The following is a 23,748-nucleotide window of genomic DNA, read 5'->3' on the forward strand; positions in this document are numbered from 1 at the left end:
TGTGTTTATCCCCTTATCTCATATTTAGTCATTTGCCTTTTATTGCCTAATTTTATTTCTTCTCAGCATTGATGCTGAATGCTAAATACTCTGGGTGAATATATTTCAAAGTTATCATAAATTTTACAGGCTCTAGGTTTATTTTCCTTATCTATTGATTTCCTACAGAGCACTCTAGCTCCCTGAGCTTTTCCTCTGTCTTTAGGATTAGGATGACCCTGCAGCCAAGAGATTTGTATTTCTTTTAATTCTCTTTGATATAGGAGGCTGCTGTGATCTTGGCAGTGTTAGGCTGAATCACAGAACCATTAAGCTGGAAAAGACCTCCAAGATCATCAAGTCTAACCTTTGACCAAACACCACCATGTCAACTAGATCATAGCACTAGGTGCCATGTCCAGTCATTTCTTGAACACTTGCAGGGATGGTGACTCCACCTCCTCCCTGGGCAATCTATTGCAATGCTTAATCACACTTTCAGTGAAAAAATTCTTCTTGATAAACCTGACTGACCTGAACCTCCCCTGGCTCAACTTGAGGCCATTTGCTCTAGTCCTGTAACTAGTTGCCTGGGAGAAGAGACTGACCCCCTCCCTGGCTACAACCTCCTGTAGTTGTAGAGAGCAATAAGGTCTCCCCTGACCCTACTTTTCTCCAGGCTAAACACCCCTAGCTTCCTCAGCTGCTCCTCATAAGTCTTGCCCTCTAGACTCTTCATCAGCTTTGTTGCCCTTCTTTGGACACAATCCAGCGCATCAATGTCTTTCTTGTAGTGAGAAGCCCAGAACTGGACACAGTACTCAAGATGTGGCTTCACCAGTGCCAAGTACAGAGGGAGGACAATCTTTTCCCTGGTCCTGGTGGCCACAAAATTTCTGACACAGACCATTGGCCTTGGCCACCTGGGCACACTGCTGGCTCGTGTTCAGCCAGATGGCGACCAGGACCTCTGGGTTCTTTTCCTTTGGGCTGCTTTCCAACCATTCTTCCCAAGCCCATAGCACCGCACAGGTTTGTCGTGTACAGAGTTGTTGTGACTCAAGTGCAGGACCTGGCATGTCACCCTTTCAAAGCCTTGGCCCACTGATGCAGCCTGTCCAGATCCTTCTGCAGAGCCTTCCTACCCTCCAGACGATCAACAGTGCCACCCAACTTAGTGTAGTCTGTGAACTGACTAAGAGTGCCCTCACTCCCCTCATCCAGGCCTTTTATAAAGGTGTTAAACAGGACTGGCCCCAGTACTGAGCCCTAGGGAACATCACTACTGCCTGGCCACCAACTGCATGTAACACCATTCACCACCACGGTTAGGTGTGTGAGAGTCTGCATCAGCAGCTCAGACCAAGGGGAGGTCTGATGTTTCATGCCTGGTCCCTCACCCCAGCTCTAATTTGGTGACTTCAGGAATGTTGTTTTGGCAGGGTAAGGCTGGTCACTCTCGCTGGAAGTCAGTCCTCCTCTCCTCCTCACCCAACTGCACAGCACCAGTTATAGGAGGTCGTTTTTCTCAGTGATGCATTTGGATGTCTGAGAACAAGGAAGCATTGATGTGTGGTGGGTGATTTTCATCCTCTCAAGGACTGATGGAGAGGTGAGTAGGAGTAGCAACAGGCGGTAAATCTCCTCTCCAGCCTCCTTGAGAATGGCTTCTGTGCATGTGGGAGGACCCCCAGGAGAACAATGTAGTGAGAAAAGTGAAAAAATGCTGCATAACTACTATGGAATTGAAAATGTACTTGGGAAAGAGGCCCAGGGTTTGACAGAGCATATTAGGACAGTTAGGGCAGGGAAATACTTGGCCTGTGAGAAAGAAGTAATTTGAGTCTTATTTCCTCCTTTGGGGTGAATGGATAATACCTGACAGTCACTGGTATGTGTGTGGAAGTCACTGTTAGAGGCAGGGGGCCATGGGGTGTAAAGGCTGTGGCAGTAGCTCATGCCTCACAGCAAGAGCAGAGCTGTGAAGCCACAGTGGCTGAGGCACTTGTGTTTGCACTCCAGGCATCTGGGGGGGTTTGTGGACAAACAGCATCTTATCCTTATACTACCACACACAGAGTGCACTGACGTGGTGTTTATGAAGGCATTCAGATGCATGCAGGCACATACCTGTAACTTGGACAGGTTCAATGTTTTTCAGTATCAGTCTGTCTAGTGGGATGGGCTGGTCCAGGACTGTGCAAAATCCACCCTCTCTTATGAAGGACTGCAGCTCAGGAGTGAGGGAAGGACAGACAGAGATTAAGCTGGTGTCTGAGCCCCCATATTTCTGGGAATAGAAAATGAAGCTGGTTAGCTTGTTGTCTACCATCTGCTCATGAAGTCTAGGCACTAAAGAGCTCTAAATCATGTGTTTTCTCTTATCAAAGATATACAGACAGCTTATTTGCCTGAGGAATCTTAGAAAAACTCACTGGTACCTGGAGCTTTCCTGCAAGGTCACACCTTGCACCAAAAAGACACAATAGAAACACAATACAAATCCACAGGCAGAAAACAGCCAAAAACATTCAAAAGGATTTCTTCCCCTTCCCTCCTTATTTTAATAGCAGGTCTTTTTCTCCATTCCTTGGAGGTGTGTTTCACCATCTGCCCTCACATACATGCAGAAGATAGAAGATTCCCAGAGCTCCAGATGAGTTGCAGCCCTTCACAGAAGGTTCACCAACACATGTATGTGGGACAACCCTCGAAAAGACTTGCCCGAGGGTACCAGGTCCCTTGAATTTCTTCTTCCTTTACCACCACCACTGTTTCTAAGGGATTGTGCTGCTGGTCCCAGATCCCTCACTGCATGCTTTCTCTATCTCCTTTCTCTCTGAAGCAGAACACCTGCTTCTTAAAAAAAAAAAACACTGCAAGAAGTCTTTAATCAGACACAAACTTGTTGAGATTTAGCAAAGGTCCATTTAGACTTTTTTTACATCAGCTTCATAAACTGAATTAACTAGATGCACTCCTACACTGAAGCTTTAGGAATTTTGGGTCATACAGTGGCTTTCTTTGGTGGCTAAATACAGGTCTTTATTATTTATAGAACTCTATAGCACCATTCATCAAGAAATATTGTCTTGAACAGAGTCACTATATCTTAGCTTTGAGCTAGGGGAAATCAAGGCAAAGAGAGGACAACAGGCAATGTAGGAACTGAGAATAAAGCCAACCTTCTATAATTTTAGAATTTCCCTATTTTTCCTTTTTTTTTTTTTTCTTTTTTTTTTTTCTTCCTTTCTAACAATTCTGATATCTCTCAGATAAAAAAATCTCAGGTTACTGAACTGAGTCATCCAGGGAACATTAGAAAACTTTTTCCATTCTTGAACCTTTTCTGAGATTTAGGAATCCAGCATGAGAACAACATCAAGAAAACATTAAGGTCTTTTAATATAAATTTTCCTGCAGTACCATTCCTGTAACATGCTGAGCCTAGAAGCAGGGTTTTGAATCAGTGTTACGGTTTGCTGTTAGCATAAGGTATTATCACCCATTCTTCATGCTGATTAGTCATCTTGTGTTTTTGTTGTTAGATCAATCTGCTAAAGTACCTTCGAAATACTTACCAAACTAAAAAACATTACAACTGCAACCATGTATATCTCTATATATTATTACCTTTTTGTTACGTTTAATTTTGGTAATTAGTAGGAAATCATCGAATAGGAAGAGGTAGACATCAAGGAGTCTTGTGCTTTCTGAGAAGGAAAACAAAAAAAATCAATTTTACCGTGTGATTATTTTAAGGAATTGCTGCTTCTAAGATGAGGCATATCTGTGAGTCACTGCATCGTACAAAATGCTTTCCTCATGTGAGTCTGTGTCAAACACAGTAAATCATATGTTACTTGGTCATTTTGGCTACTAATAGTTGTGCCTTGTAGCAGCTACCTCATTGTGATTAAACAACTACTTGCCGGCCAGGAAAAATTACCTGGATCAATGTTGTACAAATACAACAATCAGCATGCTATAGATAGCAAATCCTGCCTGGTAAGCAGTGAAACTTGTGAAAATGGCAGAGAAACAGGGAAGTGCCACCTTTTCCTGGTATGCTACCCTTTTCATATGCCTTTGCAGTGATGAAATGTTAATTGATATCATCATACAAGGGTGATAGTAAGTGTTGTAGAAATCAACTTGCTTGTGTGGGCTCACTCTGCTACCTGTGGAGTTAATGGCATGTTGTATGAGAGCTCTGCTCATGAAAGGGAAGCCACCTGGCAGGATAAAACCTTCTTTTTCCAAGATATCTATCAGAACAGCAGACTTAGTAGAGACGATGTTGAAATAAAAATAGGAAATACCTTTGGACTCAGTAATATTCAGGGAAACACATACTAGACATGGTGCTAGAGCAGTGAGATATGTTGACATCAGTCAGTCCCCTGCCATGCGGGACACCTTGTATAGGACAGTCTAAACTGCCTGTTTTCCTATTTCCACATTTTTCAACAAGACAGCAAAGGCTTCCTTTGAGTGGCTGGTTTTGGCCAGCCAAACTGATTTCTTCAGCACCTGGCAGACTGAGTATCCAGATGTGGCAGTAAACAATCATACAGACTACTTATCCTTTTGGCAATTTGCCTGTATCTCAATCTCTCTCTGACAAGCTGTAAATTTGCTTTTTCTTTCATGCACCTGCCTATGTGCTATTGCAGAGGTTCATTCTGGACCTGCCATGACAATGTATAATTCTGTTAAGCTATCTCGCAACACCAGGACATTCAGGAACATTACCTGCTAACGTCAGCCTCCCTTCGTGAAGGAGACGTCTGTTCGCTGAAGACAAAATGTTTTCACTGCTGTTTTCTCTTAAGCTTTGCTTCAAACACTTGACCCAAAAAAGAGAGAGAGAAAATGAGTATTCTTGCATATTTGATGGTGAACTGGGAGGTAACCAGCAGTTAAAGAAGATGAGCGTACATGTGTTCATATCTCAGGCTAAATACATCACACAGCTGATAACTGAGCACGGCTGTGTTTCTTCAGCAGTGCTATTGCTTAAATGTATTTATGTTTTTGAAATGTTAAGCTGGGGTTTACTTTTCTGAAGTGAGTTTAATAGTTTTTGCAGCTCTGTATGTGAACAGACAAAATCCTTGAGGTGAGACTCACTTGATGATGTTACCATAGTGCTGCTTAAAGTCTGTCTATTTGGGTAAGGGTATAACTACAGCAGAAAGGTGTGATGTATAATTTTTTTGTAATGCTACTAAAATGTAAGTGGAAAGTTCTTTGGCTCAGCTCAAGGAGTGAGAGAGGCAAATAATTTCTAATTAATATCTTTGTAAAATGGTGGTAATACTTACATGTATCCCATTTCATTCTGTCCCCTAAAAGCAAATATTGGAGAGTCTTCCTGGACTGTATGATTGCACTCTCTTGGATGCTAGCTAAGCTGTAGTGGGTTGGTTTCTTAGATTTTTAGGCCTTCCTTAGCAACGGGGTCAGGAATCTAAGGAAGTATTCCATATAATTCCTTTCCGTAACACAACGTATAAAAAGGCGCAGATAAGAGAGTTCGCTCTCTTCTCTCTTCAAAGTTCTTTTCAACTTTCCCTTATGGTACCTGTTGGCTATCGGTCTCGTGCCCGTATTTAGCCTTAGACGCAGTCCAAAGTGGGCGGTGAACTCCATCTAGGGCTAAATACAGGCATGAGACTGATAGTTAACAAGTACCGTAAGGGAAAGTTGAAAAGACTAAGCGCAACCCGTGCTGTCATCCAAGGCACTGTGTGTGTTCAGCTACAGTGTTTGCAGCTGCTCCTGTTAGAGCAGAGCCATCCCCAGTAAATAGAATACAGACAACCAGCCAACTTTAGACCACATTATAAAGATAGATAGGAAACTAAATCCTCCCCAGGTTAAAAATGCCCTTTCAAATCTGCTTACCTCTGGGACAAAGAACCTTTTGTCACGATCCCAGACCTGAGGCCAAATTATGACCTCTTGCAGCTGCCTGAACTTCTGAAAGTTGTCCAGCCACTTGACTTTACCTTCCAGGTCCCCTGAAATGTGTGAAACCTCAGTTACTGCCAAGGTTGGCATAAGCAGTCCTGTTTCTAGAAGATGCTAAATAGTGATTTTCTCCAGTGAAACCAAAGTGCGTCACATGTGAGGCCCCAGATGAAATCTTGGCCTCATTGTAAAAAATGCCTGAACTCTTCTCAGATCAACAGGGACAGATTTTCAATTCATGCATTCAAAGATGCTTAAATTCACTGCTAAATGAAAAGGTTGTGTTTACTAATCTGTCTGGGGAACAGAGGAAATCATATAAAACTCAATAAAACTGTAATCTTAAAAAATATCTTTTAAAAGGTCCTGCCTTTCTAAACTGTGTGGTATAGTGAGAGAAAAATAATTTTCATTATTTACAGCCTGATAAAAAGACTGTTGAAATTACTGAGAATTAATTTTGGAGGAAGTGTTGCCAGAAGTGACTGAAATATTTAACTGGGGTGGGGGTGCCTCAGAATGTGAAAAATGGGGACTGTGTCATTGCAGATTTAGGGCCAATATGGGGAAAGCTTTAATGGACCTGCAACTTCCATTTCAACTTTTCGGGTTGAGTGATATTGCAGATGATGGTTTCAGACACACACCTCCCCACCAGAAGGGTAATGCTGAGACTGCAACTGTTCTTTTTGTCACTGATTCACTGATCAAAAAATGAAGGCAGATCCTTGTCAGGTGTCTGTGAATAAAGAGGGATCACCCCTCTATCTTTGGTTTCCCAGAGGTCTCTAATTTCTGAAAGGACCTATTTCTTTGCCAGTAATATTCCCTGGATATCCCATGGTCTTTTGGGGCCATACTTAAAACTGCTGTCCTCCCAGTAGACATCTCCAGGCTATCAGTAAGACCTCTTTATTTTCCTATGGGACCCGTTCTGTGCAGAAAAGCGTGCTTCTTGCGTGGCATTAGGATAGACACCTCATGAGACTTGGCAAGAAGAAAAAGAACCCGAGTCTCTCTTTTAGGTGGTCATTCTGTCATTGGGAGTATTTACCCATGAAGAAGTAGCCCCAGATTTATGTATCTGTAGAATACATTAACTCTCTCTCTTCCTCGTCTCCTGGGGAGATGCTCAAGCCTTCAGCCTCTGGCATGAGGAGAAGGATGGCAGCACAGAGTGGCCCACCATACTGGGTGGCTCAAGGCCCTGGTGTGAAGCTTGTGAGAATGAAGCACTATTTGGCACTTCTCCCTGTCAAGACTGCTGGGATAAGTGTTTTGCTGATGTAATGTCATGTCTGATTTCAGTGGGGACTGAATGAAGCCTTTGGGGAATAAATCTATCTGCTAATGAACTATATGACCATAAGACACTTAGAGATGCATTTAAAGCTTCTTGAACAAGACTGAGTTAATAAATTATATAGAATTAATAAATTATTTACCTAAAACAAAATGCAGGAAAAAATTAATACCTAGACCAACCCCTTATTTTCCACAATACTTAGAGAAAATCTGTAGCTGAGACAACTCTTCAGCTACTTTACATGGCAGAACCCTGTCATTAGTGAAAGGTCATGGACATATTATTCCCCTTGTGAGTGCAAACTTATCCTATTAAGAATCAGCCACAAAAAAATCCTCCCAAGACATAAATCCCACTCAAAGACTTCTTTGTTTGAGATATTTCTTGGTTTGTTCCAATTTGTGATCTGCTCTTAGTTGTTTGCCTGTCATGCAGATGATTCTGAGAAAATACAAGTGACTCAGTGATTTGGGAGTCCTGTGGCATTGCTCAGAGAAGCTTTGACAGCACAAGGTGGCCCAAGTAATTCCCTACAGAATAAGGCTCAGGACTGTAGAAAGGCAGGAACATCCTCACTGCATTTCTGCAGACAGACTGGACCAATTCACACTCCAAAGGACATGCACAAAAAAGCCAGGTAATTTGCTAGTTGGTAATTGCATACTTACATATGGACTTTTCCACTTTCTCCTTAAGTGACTGGATAAGGCCTTTCTCTGTTTCATCAGTGCTCCTCTTCCAGATGTTGTTAAGGAGGAGAGGATAGCGCGTCAGTCGATGCAGAGGAGCAACCAGCAGCTCTGGCAAACGCAACCTCTTGCACTGTTCATTTTGCTCACACCACTGCTGAAGACAAGGAAAACCTGCCTTAGGCTTCAGCTTGCTCCCTGGCTGGGAGGTAGCAAAGAGTTTTCTGCATCATTAGCTGACTCTAATGAGACAGGGACTAGTGAAACATGAGTTTCTCTCACTGCAAGGGCAGTATAAAGGCTCTTGTCATGGTTTAACCCAGCAGGTATCTAAACGACACAGCCACTCATTCACTCTCTCCTCCCCTCACCTCTGTGGGATGGGAAAAGGAACTGGGAAATAAAAAAATAAAGTTTGTGTTTTGAGATAAAGGCAGTTTAATAAGACAGAAACAGCGGGAAAAAGTAATAGAATTAGAATATACAAAACAAGAGGTACACAATGCTCACCACCCACTGACCTATGCCCAGACAGCTCCAGAGCAGAGGTCCCCCCAGCCAGCTTTCCCTCTAGTTTATATACTGAGCATGACACCATATAATATGGGATATCCCATGGGTCAGTTGGGGTCAGCTGTCCCTGCCATGTCCCCTCCCAACTTCTTGTGTCCCTAGATTCCTTGCTTGTGGGGTGGGGTGAGAGACAGAAAAATCCTTGATGTAGTTTACATACTACTTAGCAACAAATAAAACATCACTGTTATCAAGATACTCTCATCTTAAATCCAAACCACAGCACTATACCAGCTACTAGGAAGAAAATTAACAGTATCCCAGCCAAAACCAGGACAGTTTTCAACAGAGGGAATTGCAGCACTCCTCCAGATGCACTTTCTGCATTGCTGCTTTCCATTCCAGATGATGTGTCCATGCTATCACACAAAATGATGCTCTTATTTATTTCCTGTTTTGATTTTCTCAGGGAAATCTGAGAAAATTAACCTGAGTTAGGTTTGAAGGCCACCTTAGGTTTTAGGGTCACTGCTACTTGCCACTGGGGAACTTTTTCCTCGGAGTGAATGTATGAAATCCTTGTCAGGGAGCAAGCGATGAGAAACTCCAAGGCCCAAGCTGCAGTTGACCTGCTACAAGGACATGTCCTTCCAGTTTTGGGCTGCCAGTGAGAAAAGCCCACTACTTCAGGTGTCTCTTTCTAAACCTGTAATGTCGAGGATCAGTCTTAGTATTTACAGGACACACTGGTCTGCTAATGATATTGGAAAGAGCAGAGTCTTCTCCCTAAGATCTCCACCACTGCACTGGCTGGAGCTTTTGCAGATGTGGTGTCAGCAAAGACAGAACCTGCTCTAGTGCTGCAACTTGGTAAAGACGTCACTGATAGCTCTTTCCAGCCTTAGAGGGAGATAAATGCTTACTTAATGGTGTTGTTTTGAGAGAGAATTCACAATGTGGCTTGATTTTTGTTTCTTTTTTTTAATTCTGTAACCATTTCACTCTGTTAAAGTGGAGGTCATTGAGTCAAGGGATTATGTGCAAAATATCTAAATTACAGAGGCTAGTAGTATGTGTTTTCTACCTGCAAAAATGCAGCCAGTTCCTCCCTTTTGGCTTTCCCTTCTTATGTGGTCTAAATTACAAGTATAGACTTTCACATGTGCAGGTGAACATACACTCAAAAGGGGGACTTCTTATCGGTGTTAGCCTCCGCAGCTCAAAAAGTTGATGTGAAATGCTATCTACACAGTCTGAATGAACTTTCCTAGTCTGCTGTTAAAATCCTGTCATAAGGTAGGAGTTCTGAAGACAATAACAACAAAATCATCACTTTACTTTCAGGTAGATGCCAAAATCTTCTCTCAGTCTCAGTTTTTCCAAGTAGAAGACAGCAGAAGTATAATTAAGGCAATAAATCTGGTGTGTCTGGCAGAGGTCACCCTGGAAAAACTGCAAAAAAGACTTGGAAATTTATCAGAAAAGGAAAATATTATGACAAAAGGAGAAACAATGGTTTTGGTTTTGTAATATTTTACCTGAGATTTCATTGTACCTAGGAAAATAGGGGAAGAGGAAAAGGGGGAATTAAAAAAGTAAAGGGCAAGTTAAACAGTAATAGAAGTGTAAAGTAGTAAAAAAATCAGTCATGCAATGCATGGGAGCACAGTTCTAACGGCTCTGCAGAGGTGTGACACATTTTTAGACTTTGTTCTCATTAAGAATAAATGATGTGAAATTCATGTAGAAGTTGAAGATAAAACCACTACCTATGAAACAGCTTTGATGACTTCATGCAGCTTAGTATTTTATTGTTTGAGTATGCTAGATAGCTCTTAGAAATAATAGCATAACATCATTTAGGTTGGAGATGTTGAATGTTGTCCATCATAAAATGCAGTTTTGTCTGGGATTTTTTCTGTCTCACACAAACATTATCAATAAGAATGCCTGAACTCAGAGATAACAGGGTGAGAAACCAAGCTTTAGCCTACCTTTCCCTGTTAAAAATCTTAACACTCAGGTAGGGTCTGTTCTAGTATTTCCCGGAAGTTTTCTAATGGCCTCTACTGCTAGGGAAAGTTCAGGTCCATCAATTGATTTTCTGTCTGTATTGATATTTCCAACTTTACAAGCACTGGGAAGTTGTGTGGGAATTAGAGCTCTTAGAGAATTACCGCACAGACTACCCAAAAAGGTTTCAGGGCAAGCAAGGCTTGGCAGCAGCAGGGCAGTTGTGTTTCTGCCTCTCTCTTGCTTAGCAGACACAGGCCAAAGTGTAATAGGTAATACCTTCCATAGAGCAGGAAGCTCTCCTCTGCCAGTGGCCAAGACTCCTCAGGGTTTGGGCTGCTCTTCCTCAGGAAGGGAAAATCTTTCCACACTTTGTTCCACATACAGAGTACATTTCCACAACTGCTTCAAACATGTTAATGAATAAAAAGAAAAATGTCCTACTGATAGGAGCTGCTTGAGGCTGAGACCAAACTGCCTGTGACAGACTGCATGTCCTTGACTGACTTGATTGTTCTAAAGCACCTGCATGCTATGATGAATGGTCTGCTGCAAGGACTTACTGCTATTGAAAGCAAAAATATTTCTGATTGCATTACCATTCTGAGTACGGAGCTGAAATCCAAGGGAGACTCTGACTTGCTGATATGCTCCTTCACAGTTTGAAAAAAAGTTTTCAGAAAACTGAGACTTATCTAAGTAAGGAGGAAAAAGAGAGAGATTAACATCAGTGACCTGAAGTTAAGATTAAAACAACTTTCTTTCCCATTCCTGGGCTCTCAAAAGGCTCCAAGCCTAGTGGGTGTCTATACTTTTCTCTCTGACATTGCCAGAATTATCTTCAGAATTATGCCCAGAATGCTTGAATTAGTTGGAAACTAAAACAAATCTATAGAAATACCCACTTGTGATAAAAGCTTTGAAACAAGATTAGTTATTCCATTTAAACTAGTTTTAGGGTAGCATTTAGTATTTAATATAGGTTGACATGAAAATTGTCAATGGATGAAATGGGTGACTGATTGTTTGTGTCATAGGTGTGACAATTAAGGAAGCCTTCAGAGTCATTTGAGGAAGAAACCATCTTTCATAGTTTGAGTTTGCCTCATGCAATTGAAGATAGAAGAAGTTTCTATAAAATACTACAAAAAGTCACATATTCCCCATAAGTTTGAATTGGACTCAAGAGTGCCCACATTATAGGTCAGAGGGGAGTCAGAGCCTGTTCCTAAGCCCACACTTGCCTCCTGAGCACAATATTTTCACACGAATTCATGACTGGGCTCAGTTTTAGGCCAAATTTTAGGCCAGAAGGGCACGTCATCCACTGTGATACTGCTAGGGACTGTTGTACCTGCACACTGCTTTGTTTGATGTGTTTTTGGGGGCAAGGTTGCTTATAGGATGATACCTATTCTTTAATTTTGACATTTACATCTTTTACAGCATACATTTTTTCATGGATTCAGCCTGCTACCAAGAAGAAACACATGCTGTAAAATTCAAGAAAAAAGTCATAAAAGGCATTGACAGCAGCTACTTTCTCCTACATTTAATCACTATTTTATATGCCAGTACGCATAACAGATGATCATTTGTCATCCTCATTAATAAGGACAACAAAATTAGAAAGTAAAATAGGAAATGTATTAAAGATAATTCTCTCAAGACATGACCAAGCTCCAGCCAAGCTCAGAGCACACAGCAATATATACCACTCTCTTCTTTGAATGAGAACAAAGAAATCAACAGCCACAGATCTGCTGAACTCTAGTAGTTGCCTGCATGTAGAGTCTTAGTCCACAACAAACAAAAGGTGAAACATGTCAGCTAAAAATCTCTTTCCTTTTATCTCCAGACCTGCTCGGTTGGTCATTCTGCAGCTCACCAGGTGCATGGTCTGTCACTGAGCAGCAGTGCCTTGCTCATGTGTTTGAGTTCTGGTTAATTGTCCCTACTTTGAAGACCTTTCCCGATTTTCTTGTTTTGGCTAAAAAAGGAGATACTCACTACTAAGGCAAGGGAAATACAATACGGGAAGAAGCTTGAACTCAACAACTGGTTTAGGGCAAGTGATGTGATTGTGAGCAGTCATTCAATTAAGGCAGCTGAAGACTGTTTTCCAAAATTCATTTTGCTGTTAAGCGTAAGGTGTCCTGTAAAAGGGCCCTCAAACTAAGAAAAACTTCTGTTTTGCTTCTAAAGTAAAATGGATTTATAGTTTTCTTAACTTTCAGGAGCTGAAAGTGGTCTCTCAGCAACTGGCCAGAAGCAGCAAAGAGCTGGAGCACATCACAGCCAAGCCTTGTGGTCTCCCTCCTCCTGGACCATGGGAGGTAAGTAGCACATGAACACAGAGCATCCAGTCTGTGTGGGAGAGATCCTTACACGCATGCCAAGGGAAACCTCAGCTGCAGAAAGGAGGTCACCGTTTTGTTTTATCTTGCTTTATTGGAGTGGCATAATAGACAGCAAAGTCTTTGTGCCTGTCTGTTTGCAAAAGGGAACTCATTGTAGCAGTTATTTTGCCATGCTTACTGTTTTGCTGTAAGGATTGTGTAGGAGGAGTTTATCTTCACAAATCCTTTTAAAAGGTCACTGCTTATGAGAAATAGTCTCAAACTTGTATTTACTTCATAAACAACTGCCAAATGAGCTCTCCTCTGTGTTTAAAATGCCTGTTTATCTTTTGCTGGAGACACAAGAGAATGATTTGCACTGGTTATATTTGACCCTCACTGATATACCAAATAGAAATGAGAACACTGATTATTTGAACAAAGTTCCAAATGTGAGCACTGAAACTGAATAGAAACTTTATGGATGGTTTGTTGTCTTCTTTTATTGGGCTGGTTGATTTCTGATCTCAGTAACACTTCTGTTTTTTTACTCACCTTGTTTAACTCCTCTAAGTTTGCAAAAAGTCTCCACAAATCCACATCCAAGAGAAACTCATTACTCTGGAGGTATCTTAGGGTGTTCATAAATATCTTTAAAACCAAAAGAAATTCATATTATATACAATTTGTGCCAATTCAATGTATCTTCCCCCCCCGAAAAAAAATATTATGTATTTGTACTGTAATTATTATGAAATGATCATTTGATTTGGGGAGGGCAGAATATGGCATTCTGAGAAAAGTTTCCTGGTCTGACTGAAGGCTAAATATTGGGGTTTGTGTGTGGAAGAGGGTATGAGTGATGTCTCTGTGGTTTCTTTGTGGCTACCACAGAAGCAGCTATGTCCCTGCTGTGACCTCTGGCAGAAGAGGGGCAACTGAGCCACCTGAAGATTCCCTGCATGAAGGAATTAGTAACATCAGGGCACAGTTACACATTTCTATGACCTTTCTAAATGTTTTCCTTCCTATTCCATGTATTTAAATTGTTTAGGGTTACTATGGGAAAAAAAAAATATTGTTGGAATAATGTAAGTAGAGGCCCTGTGAAGATTTTTTATCTCTTTGGATTGTTTTATTAACCTCCATTGCATGAAAACTGCATGTGTATTTATTAGCTGTTTAAGATTTTATGTTATTTAAGCTGATTGAGCTGTACTGAATCTGACCTAAATCTGAAAAAGGCTTAAAATTTATGGATTACCAAATAGATTTTTTTATGTGTAAAAAGCATTAATGAAAAACCCATCACCCAGTTGCCAAGAGTGAATAGCTAGTGAGAGTGTTTGCTTAGCCTTGTGTAACTCTCTAGTTACCATGAAGAGGTTGACCTGAGAGCTTAAAGGGAATTTATGGTGGTCTTAAAGCTCCCTGTGGAGATTCATTAAAATTGGTGGAATATTTCTGTGCTTTGAAGCAAGTAGGTATCTGTAAACTGGTTACCCAAATGCAATGGGTTCTTTGGCAGGAGAGTTTGGGAAGTTGGCGTGGACTGAATAGTTCATCATTCATGGGTCATGCAGAGCTGGCTAAGGCTTGTCTGTGGTTTCCTACATCAGACTCACCAAGGGGCCTACATGTTTGCTATTATCATCCCTCCAAGTATTCACCACTTTTTAATCTTTTCAGCTTTCTGAACAAAGTGTACAGAAGGAAAGATCTTTCCTTCTACCTAGGACCAATAGCTGGTCCTGTCATTCCCTTTCCTCCTACTTCCTGTCCTGTCCCATCAAGGAGGAATTCAGCCCACTCCTCTGTTTCCACTACTTTGCAATACTTCTTGTACTGTCCAGGCTAGCTTTTCAGCAATATGGAAAATGTTTCACAAATCTCTTTCCTTTGACTAATAAAAATCAGAAATTGTCTGTGCAGAATAAGAGAAAAATATAAGAAAATATTTATGGAAGTTTCCATCTTTTTAAATGGATACATTTAATTTTGATGTGTAGTGACTTTAAATAGTGCAGCTATTCTTGTAACTGTGTGTAATATTCTTGTTCATATTGCAAGCTCTTCATTAGGATGGAGGTAATATAGATTTTTTGGGAGAGGAGTTGCTTTTTATATGCTTGTTTTCATGTAATATTAGGACTACAGGTCTGCTGAGTTCTGAGGATTTCATGCTCTGGTCAGGATAATTTAGCTATAGCTCTATATGAAGTTAAACGAAGAGGATAATGTTCCATACTGGTAGTACAGAAACATTCAGTTGAAATAGTCCAGTACAGAAATAGCCAACTGGAGAGTGGCTTCAGTTCAGCATTTGTGAGAGGAATAGTGGGATATCAGTTGAAATTGCTGAATGAATATGAAATCAGATGGTAATTGCAAAGCACTAGATTGCATCACTAGAAAGTGATGTTTAGAAGAAATATGCCAAAATAAAGGTGGAAACCAAAGGGAACTGTGAAAACAGGATGAGTGGGCAAGATGGGAGAAAAACCAAGTGCTTAAGTCATTCCCCATAGACACCTAATGAGAAATTTCAGGTGGCTTTGTGTCTGTCATGCTGACAGCAGAACAAATAATGTAATTATTTTTGTGAAGTGAAATCTGAAGTTACCATCTTGAGAACCAACAAATGATCCAGAAAGTAAGTGCATTCACTTGTGAAAAGTTCCCACACTGCTGCTTCTTTTTTCACTTCTAACCGGCTGTCGACATCTTTCTGCTCAGTCTGTTGTCCATTTATAAATTCATGCCAAGATTTACTCTATTGATTGAAGAAGAAAGAAAACCACCAATTGTTTCATCAACTGCTTCAGACCTTATGAGAAGAATCTATGTTTTATTTCCTGTATAAAGAGCTCATCTGCCAGTATTAGTGATTTTTCTTCTGAAAGCTTAAAGATTTCTTAAAAACCTGACATTTTTCTCCAAAATATTTATAATATAAACACAGTGAATTTGAAAGTAATTCAGTAGGATAATCTATGTTTGTGGGATGTTGTATCAAAAAATAGCGTGCAGCTTGCAGACGCTAAGGAATTGAATCTATCGTGCTGCTGTTGGAAAGCAGGGATGGACAATAGCTTCTTGTTTTCCGGATGATAAAATCAAGGTACCAAAGGACTATGTCTTCATAGTCACTTGGAAATTGTTTTGTTTAGTCTTAAGGTGGCCACTATCATCTCACTGACCTGCTCCAACATCAGTTGTCCACATATAAGTTAGGTACTGACAGGAGTCCTCAACTACCGTGTCTCTGGGAAGCTGCAAATAACAGCCTGACATGAGAAGCAAAAGGTTGGCTTTGGAGAGGGGATAGTGTTAGGTGTGGGTTATCTGAATATCACCCTTGTAGCCCAAGCTTGGTGTTTCTGTGGCTAGAGGCCAGAAGCCTTGTTTATCTGGCAGACAGGTTTTGGTGGGATTTCTGCAGCCGAACCTTGGTGTTAGCACTGATCTCTCTGTGGCTGCCCCTGAACACAGCCCTAAGGCAGCAGTGGGGGTGACTATTCCCCAAGTGACATCTCTGTTATGCTGCGGTTTCTTTCCCCAGACCTGCATGTGCTGCTGAGAGGGTTGTCTTGAGGCCTTTTTCTGAAGGTGATACTTCCCTGACCTAAGACAGTCTGAAACCCTGGCAAAATCCAGATGGTCTTGAGGCTTGCTAACCTTCTATGACCCTCAGTTTCCCCCTCACCCCTCCATTTCAAATGACAAAAATATACCTTATGTATTAATATACCTTATGTATTAATGTAACTTATGTATTAATTTTACAGAAAGTTTATCCAGATTAATGTGCTGAAAAATGTTAACTTAAAAACAACACAAAATTCCTCCCCCATTGTTAAATATCCTTGATACAGCATACTGAGTATTTTGATACCTTAAAGCAGAAAAATTCATATGTGCAGCAGTCTACGATCTTAACAGTTGAAAGACAATTTTCCAGATCAGATGCTTGCTTCTGTTTTTCTTTACCCTGTTGAATGACAAAAAACCACCCCTAATTCATACTATTGAAGTTTGCCCAGCTCTGTAACCTTGCTCTAATCTGAAAGAAGTTTGCCCTTCAGCGAGTGGTTTCCTTATACTTCCCAGCTCTCCTAAATAGAGGCAAGGCATTGATGACAGGTTTCTTCATACGTAGGGGTGCAGTGTGTAGGTGCCTTACATTTGGATGTGTAAGATCTTATTTATGTAACACAACTACGCTCGGAAAACTGAACAAATAAGATATTTTGCTTCCTTTAGCACTGTCAGACATAAGTAACAACAGATTCGTAGTTGAAATCATCCTCCTGATGTAGATATAAAAAGTTACACATTTGTTTACTTCTTTATTTTTATTTTTTTATTTGAGCTATGTATTGAATAAGCTTCCTTGGTCAGCTGTAGAGTAGTGTCTGTAAAATGAGCTTTCAGAAAGCTTAAAGGGCAGCAGGAGTTTGTGTGAGGGATCATGAAATAAAAACAATTGCTTTTGTTTTGGCTTTGTGTTTTCAGGCCATGTAAAAAGTTTAATCATTATTTATGAACTAACTTAAGTGCTGTGGGTGCAGACTTATAAGGTGTTTGCCTGACTTTTATCTGCTCTCTGGAACAGTATATTATGTGGATTTCTATTGTCTGAACTTAAGGCACTGAACTCAAGGCACTGAACTCAAGGCACTGAACTCAAGCCAATTTTGAAACATGTGTTTGATTACAATATTTGAAACTCAGAGTTTAAGTTCAGCTCTTAATTTTGAAAGACAGCTTGAAATGGAGCAGAAATTTATGGAATTTAATAGCCTCAGAAATCACTTTTTTTCTGAATATCAAACATCAATATTTTATTTCAGATTTCAAAAAAATTACCAAATTTAAAAATTCTCAGTTTTAGGCCATGCTCCTTCAAATGCTATAGAACTGCTATTAAAAGAAGAGGGAACTCTTGTACTTACATTGGTTTCATTTGCACCAAGTCTTCTTCGATAAAATGAAAAAAATATTGGAAAGGGACTGTTCACAATTACATGCTTGGGGGGGGAAGTTATCAAGACACTTGTAAATAATTTTTTGAATCCCAAACAGTATGCAGAAAGGAAATTCAGATACCTCAGTCAGTGAAAGTTTTCATAAATGGAAAAGACAAGGAAATGTGTTAGACAAGGACATTCACTGAATTGTGTTAGTGTGTATGCTTTTATTGGCAACTGTGAGGGCACCCATGAGGACAAAAAAGGCCTAAGAAAGCATCTGAAAAGCTACTTTGACAGGTAAAGCTTAGATTTCTTCCATGTGAGTGGGTGTTCTGCAGACACTCCAGAGCCCTAAGACATGCAGAAAATACAGGATACACTATGGTCAAAGCAACAATGCAGCTGACCTGTCCACTTTTTGCTACCTTACCCTGCATTGGACCTGCTGCCACCCTTGAACACTCTGTTAGAGACCTCCTGCATTGCCCATTCTGCTCTTCCCTCCTGGTGCCACAAGACACCTCTCCTCCCACCGCCCACAGGGATAGGGAGCAGTGGCACTGACTCTTTTCATGTGCCTCATGGGCAGTGGCACTGGTGGCTGCACTGGTGTCACCTAAGCTTCATTGTAGATTAATGTCCAAGCATTCCAAGGGTGAGTGGGCTGAGACCTCTGAGTTCAGCTCACCTGCTGGCTGCCTTTCTCCAAGAGCGGAAAGTAAAGAAGCTATTTTTACCCACATTAGTTGTTGGAGAAGGGAAGATTGGTGCAAGGAAAAAAAAAGTAAAATACTCACAACTCCTCTTTTGACAAATGGCCACCTTGACTTTTTGGACTCTAATGGGTAAAACAAATATTATCAGTAAAGAAACAAATAGCTAAAAATAAAACTGTCATTTATATTATTTATATATTTATATCTATTTATATATTTATTTTTGAGTAAAGCTTGATAGACTATACTCTACTTGACTCAGATTTAATACTTGTGTTTGGGCAGTTTGTGCATCAAACTTAAAACCCTAGGTTGTTGGTTCCTTCTAGCAAGAATTATGACTATCCGTGATGGGATTTTGGATGATGCTAAACACTCCTACTTGTTGAAGATGATCAGTATTTTATTGCCAAATCTTTACATGGGAAAATCCTCATACCTCAAGCCAATTCTTGAAGATATTGTTTTGAAGCAAGAATTAGTCCATGCATGCTCATTAGTGATAATTTGGAGTTATGCAGAAATTCAGAACTCCTGTGAATAAACAATCGTACAAGCCCTAAGCCTCAGATCTGTCATGGGGCTGGCACCATGGAGCTGGCTTTAATTTGTGGTCCTTGCTGAGGAACAGAGAAAGATGGGGATTTAGATTTAGGAATGCACTGGTGAATGGTGGGGAACGACTGTGTTCAGCAAGCAATCTGAACAGGTTTTCTGTTATGTGGCACCTATTTTAAGGTCTGTGAATGAGTGGAAATCACAGTTAAAACTTTGTTCTTCTAGTTTTTGGAGGTCTTGGCTGTTCTGGGAGTGGCTGGCTTATTTGCTGTCATGGAGCTGCTGGTTGTCACCTTGATTGACTTGCTTTTTGAGAAACTTTTGATCTCTGGTCACCAGGATCTTTGGTCTCCGCTAATCACACTTCCCACATTACTGTATTCCACAATAGATATTTGTGGAAATTGCTTGCAGATCTACATTTCAGTTTTGGAAGGTCTTGTGAGCAACCTCTAACCATGAATTGGGTCTGCTACCCTTGTCAGAACACTACTGGAAAGGGCAGTATGGGCCACTTTCTTTCCTCTGCTTGAAGCTGTGAAGGTAGGAAATTGTATCTCATCTGCTTGCATTGGAAATTGAATCACTTTGATGTGGGGTAACAGGATTCTCCACGGAGGCTGCACTGCCTCATGTTGTCATTGTTCCCATACTCCCTCCCCATCCCACATGCACCCATATTCCAGTCCTGGCTTTTGCTGGCTCAGAGGAGCAAACCTCTCCCCCCTCCCACGTCTGACCTGCACTTAGCAGGAAGGGTGAGTAGGGCAGGTAGTCCATGGCGCTGTCTGACACCAGGAGGTCTCCAGGGAACACCTCGAGTCCCGGCAGACTCACTACCAGGGAGCTACGCCTGCGCTCGGCTGATCTGTGAGACGCAACAACAACACACATCATCTCTCTCCGCTTGAGGCTGCAGAAGAAACTTCTGAAGTGCTCCTTGCTGATACAGGAGGCAATCAGCTAAAAAACCAAATCACAGTAGCTATGACGTGATGTGTTAAAAGAACGAGTAAAAAATTTCAGTGATTAGCAGCAAATATCAAATTGTCTTTCAAACTCCTCAGTGGTGCTAAGATCAAGGTGCTTAGGGACATGGCTTGCCTCAGACAAATGATCAGAGCATTTAAATATTGGAAATTTCTGAGTTCTTCTGAGATTAGGCAAAAAGTGATTGGGGATTTCCGAATCTACGTTTTGGCACTGGAGTCCAAAGGAGCAGTAAAATACTATATTCCTAGCTGATATATGTGACTTGTCATTGCTTTTAACCTTCATATAAATCAGATGATTTCAAGAAAAGACAGCACACTAGAGAAGAGTTAAAATGTTGGGTTTTTTTTAAAAAATATTTAACCTTTTGGCTGGTTTGTGCTATTTTCTTTCTAAATCTTTTTGGCATTTTTTTTCTGCTATTTCAAGTATTTTTTTATTTTGAATGTAATAAGACTTAGTAGCCCTACTGATCAAAAATAAATGGCTCTTTCGAACTATTGTTGCTCCTAACAGAGAGCATTGTCTGAGATGTAGATCCATCAAGGAAAGTGACACAGGCATTCTGTATCCAACGGCGTATTTGTGCCAGAGGCTGCTTGCATTCACATACAGAAACTGTTGGTGCATACCAAAAACCTTTTTGGATTTTGCTGATAACCCACACTGATACCAAATTAATTGTGTAAGTATACTGCTGCAAGGGGACTGGTGTCTACAGCTGCTGTTGTGCTGCCTTCAATTGACTGACACATGAAGGCTGCATTAGGGTTCAAAGGGTCAGTAATTAAGTAGCTGAGGGAGGAGGCACAAAAGCGTGTACATATATAAAAATTCTATTTTTCAGTCACCACTGGTATTTTTGGTCAGATAAGTATGATTCTTACTGGGATTTTCTTTTTGCCTAAGCAGTTACCTTACTTTGAATATCTAACCATTTGCCAACACTTGATGTGAAACCTGGCAGGTATATTTTTCCCCTTAAGTGCATGAATAGTCACTTGATAACTTATCAACTGGCAGATGAACTCTGAGGTAGAGAACTGGGATTTGATGTGTACAGTAGGACATGGAGATTATACTTTTTTTTATGATCTGACAGTGGCATTGCTTGCAATTGCCCCAGCTAAACAATCGAACGATATGGATGAAAGTTGCTTCTAACAACAGAGAGGGCTGAAGGCTATCAGGAGGGCCAGGTCTGGGACCTAACACTTGAAGGATGGACATATTGGGGCTTGAAAGCTGTGTGTTGAGGAGGTTACAATGTGCAGTGCAGGAGTTCTTTTAAAGTTTTTCTGGCAGTCCTACTGAATGGGGAACATAGGATCTGGTTTTTTAGCTTTAGGATTTATAATGAAACTCTCACATTTCTCATGAAATTGGCCCCCTAGCATGTAGTTTGAGAGGTTTTATGCATGGGGTCTGTTTCTAGGTTGTCTGCAAACCCATACCACTACAAGGGAAAGGAGTGCTCCTCTCAGCAGTACCTTTCTGAGAGGTGTGTTGAGTGCTACCCAATGCGAATTTTCAATATTGGTAATGATTGAATTAAGATGCTATTGAAACCTAACCATTTTATTAAGATGCAATCTCTTGGGCAGCTGGGTTGTTATACAAGTCAGATGCTGCAATATAATACAAGGATAATTCTTAAAGGTGTTATCACTGTGCTAGGAAATTCAGATTTATTTCAGGTTGGCTTCATGGTAAAATTTTGTCAGTGTATTATTGATTTTTAAAGTACCTAGCCTGCTACTAATTTCATAACATATCTGAAGCTGAGGGCTAGTGGCTTATGAAGATAAATAATGGGAAGCATAGTTTCACTGTAAGTGAGTTAAATGACATTATTTCCCCAGATCAAAAAGGCCTTGAACTTCAGGCACACATATGGCTAAACAAGCTCTTCAGATGGGTGGGCAAGCCTGTGGAGTGTGGGAGCATGTCAAGGGCACTTAGATGTGTATCTATAATATACCTTTGCAATTGAGCAAGCCTGGGCTGATTAATGGCTTACATGCCTAAATTATGTACTCATGCTTCACAGATGAAAGTACAGGTATCTGTGGTTTCTGGGCTTGATGCCTGTAGATGTATTAGCTACATTAGATTATTTTGTTGGTTTTTCTGGAGAAATTGAATTACTGAAGTGCTGTGTAATACAATTTACCAGGTTTTGAGTCTGTATACAATATTTTAATGTCTTCTCAGGCCTGCAGACCCTGTAGCTTTGTCTTTTTCTTTAGTTTTTGGTTGTTATTCTTACTGGGGTCAGAGGGCTGCAGTGATTGAGTGAAAGAAATGCTTGTATTTCAGGGACAAACTCAAGCATCTGAGAAGATATCATCTGCAATAATTTCTCCTTAAAATCCACTTGTTTTTTTAAACATGATAATATCACAGATTTGCATCAGGAAGTTATGGAAAATTATTAAAGACATTGAACAAACTAATGATCTGGAAAAGTAAATGTCCTATTGTATAGTTGTTTCTAGGGCATGGAAAGTGTTTGTATCTTTATCTGTCCATAATCTTAGCCTAACCAGCTATCCAAGGGAACAGACATCTATATAAACCACCTCACTTAAATAACAGATATGTTATTTAAAGGAATATTCACTAGATGAGAATAAAAGCAACAGAAAATGTTACTAAGGTAAACACTATAGGGCGGTCACAGTGCTGAGATAGATGCCAGGTGGTTGCACTGTTGACCAAACCACTCAGGGAGGATATTTACACTCCGTGATTCAAAGAGTTAACATGGAAAATGACTTATTGTCAAGACTAAATTATTTATATGATTGCATAAGGAATTAAGTTTAGTATAATGGACATGATCCCGTGCAATGTGCTCCAGGATGACCCTGCTTGAGCAGGGAGGTTGGACCAGATGACCCACTGTAGTTCCTTCCAACCTTACCCTTTCTGTGATTCTGTGACACTTTATGGGCATATGAAACATTAAGAGGAAGAGGAGCACTTCAAGATAGATGAGCCCAGCTCCTTCAAGTCATTGAAAGTTAACTGTCTTGGCAGCTACTGGGAAGACTCTTCATCAGCTTGTTTGCTTTTGGAAATAGCGCAATCCAGTTGCCCACCCAGTCTCTGATATGCTGAATGGTGCAAGGAGAGAATAAGCTCAGAGTAAACTCAAGGTTTGGTTTTATCAATGTTTTCTTCCATGGTAGTGTTGGTTTATTATCTCACCTTCTCTCTACCACATATACCTCTCACTGTGCTGCCCCTCTTTTCCTTTTTGTTTATTTATTTTGGCTGATTATTTTTAATTAGCATCAGTTCAACAAATTGCCATGCTGAGAGAGACATGCTGGCATTCCTGATTGAGGTGTGTGTGGGGGAAGGCTGCTTAAAATGAGCATAGGTGCTTTAAGAAAGGTTTTCAAAAGTACAGCCTGGAAGCAGGGAGGTGTTCATTAAAACTGAAAGACAGAGGTATGATTTTACCCAGGACAGTATTTAAGTCATTCTTGAAGAGGGGTTGCCAACTGTCCTAATGTGCTTCCAGATGGAGAGAATAATCTAACATTTCAATAGTTTTCACCGGTTGTGATAAGAAGGGATTAGCTGTTAAGGAATTAGACTAATAACTTGGATAAAGGAGGAGCTGAATACAGACTTAACCCAGACCTTGGACCAAATTAAACTTGAAGAAAAAGGTTTAAAGCA

At 40.6% G+C, this 23,748-nt stretch overlaps 1 protein-coding gene across 1 annotated transcript in view; it reads right to left on the minus strand.

Moving 5' to 3' along the window:
• PLEKHG7 (pleckstrin homology and RhoGEF domain containing G7) overlaps positions 1–23,748 on the minus strand; it is a 31,653-nt gene that overhangs the window by 4,560 nt on the left and 3,345 nt on the right. The window contains exons 2-13 of the mRNA XM_039378242.1: positions 19,803–20,025; positions 18,586–18,626; positions 16,711–16,806; positions 15,439–15,588; positions 13,371–13,466; positions 11,076–11,171; positions 9,802–9,915; positions 7,930–8,104; positions 5,890–6,005; positions 4,735–4,828; positions 3,613–3,692; positions 2,110–2,269 (exon numbers count right to left, since the gene is read on the minus strand). Coding sequence (XP_039234176.1) covers positions 2,110–2,269; positions 3,613–3,692; positions 4,735–4,828; positions 5,890–6,005; positions 7,930–8,104; positions 9,802–9,915; positions 11,076–11,171; positions 13,371–13,466; positions 15,439–15,588; positions 16,711–16,806; positions 18,586–18,626; positions 19,803–20,025 — 1,441 coding nt within the window. The remainder of the gene's footprint in view (positions 1–2,109; positions 2,270–3,612; positions 3,693–4,734; positions 4,829–5,889; positions 6,006–7,929; positions 8,105–9,801; positions 9,916–11,075; positions 11,172–13,370; positions 13,467–15,438; positions 15,589–16,710; positions 16,807–18,585; positions 18,627–19,802; positions 20,026–23,748) is intronic.

This window comes from Pipra filicauda, unplaced genomic scaffold, assembly GCF_003945595.2.
Source record: "Pipra filicauda isolate LSUMZ 115617 unplaced genomic scaffold, ASM394559v2 scaffold132_size2486313_pilon, whole genome shotgun sequence".
Taxonomy (NCBI): Eukaryota; Metazoa; Chordata; class Aves; order Passeriformes; family Pipridae; genus Pipra; species Pipra filicauda.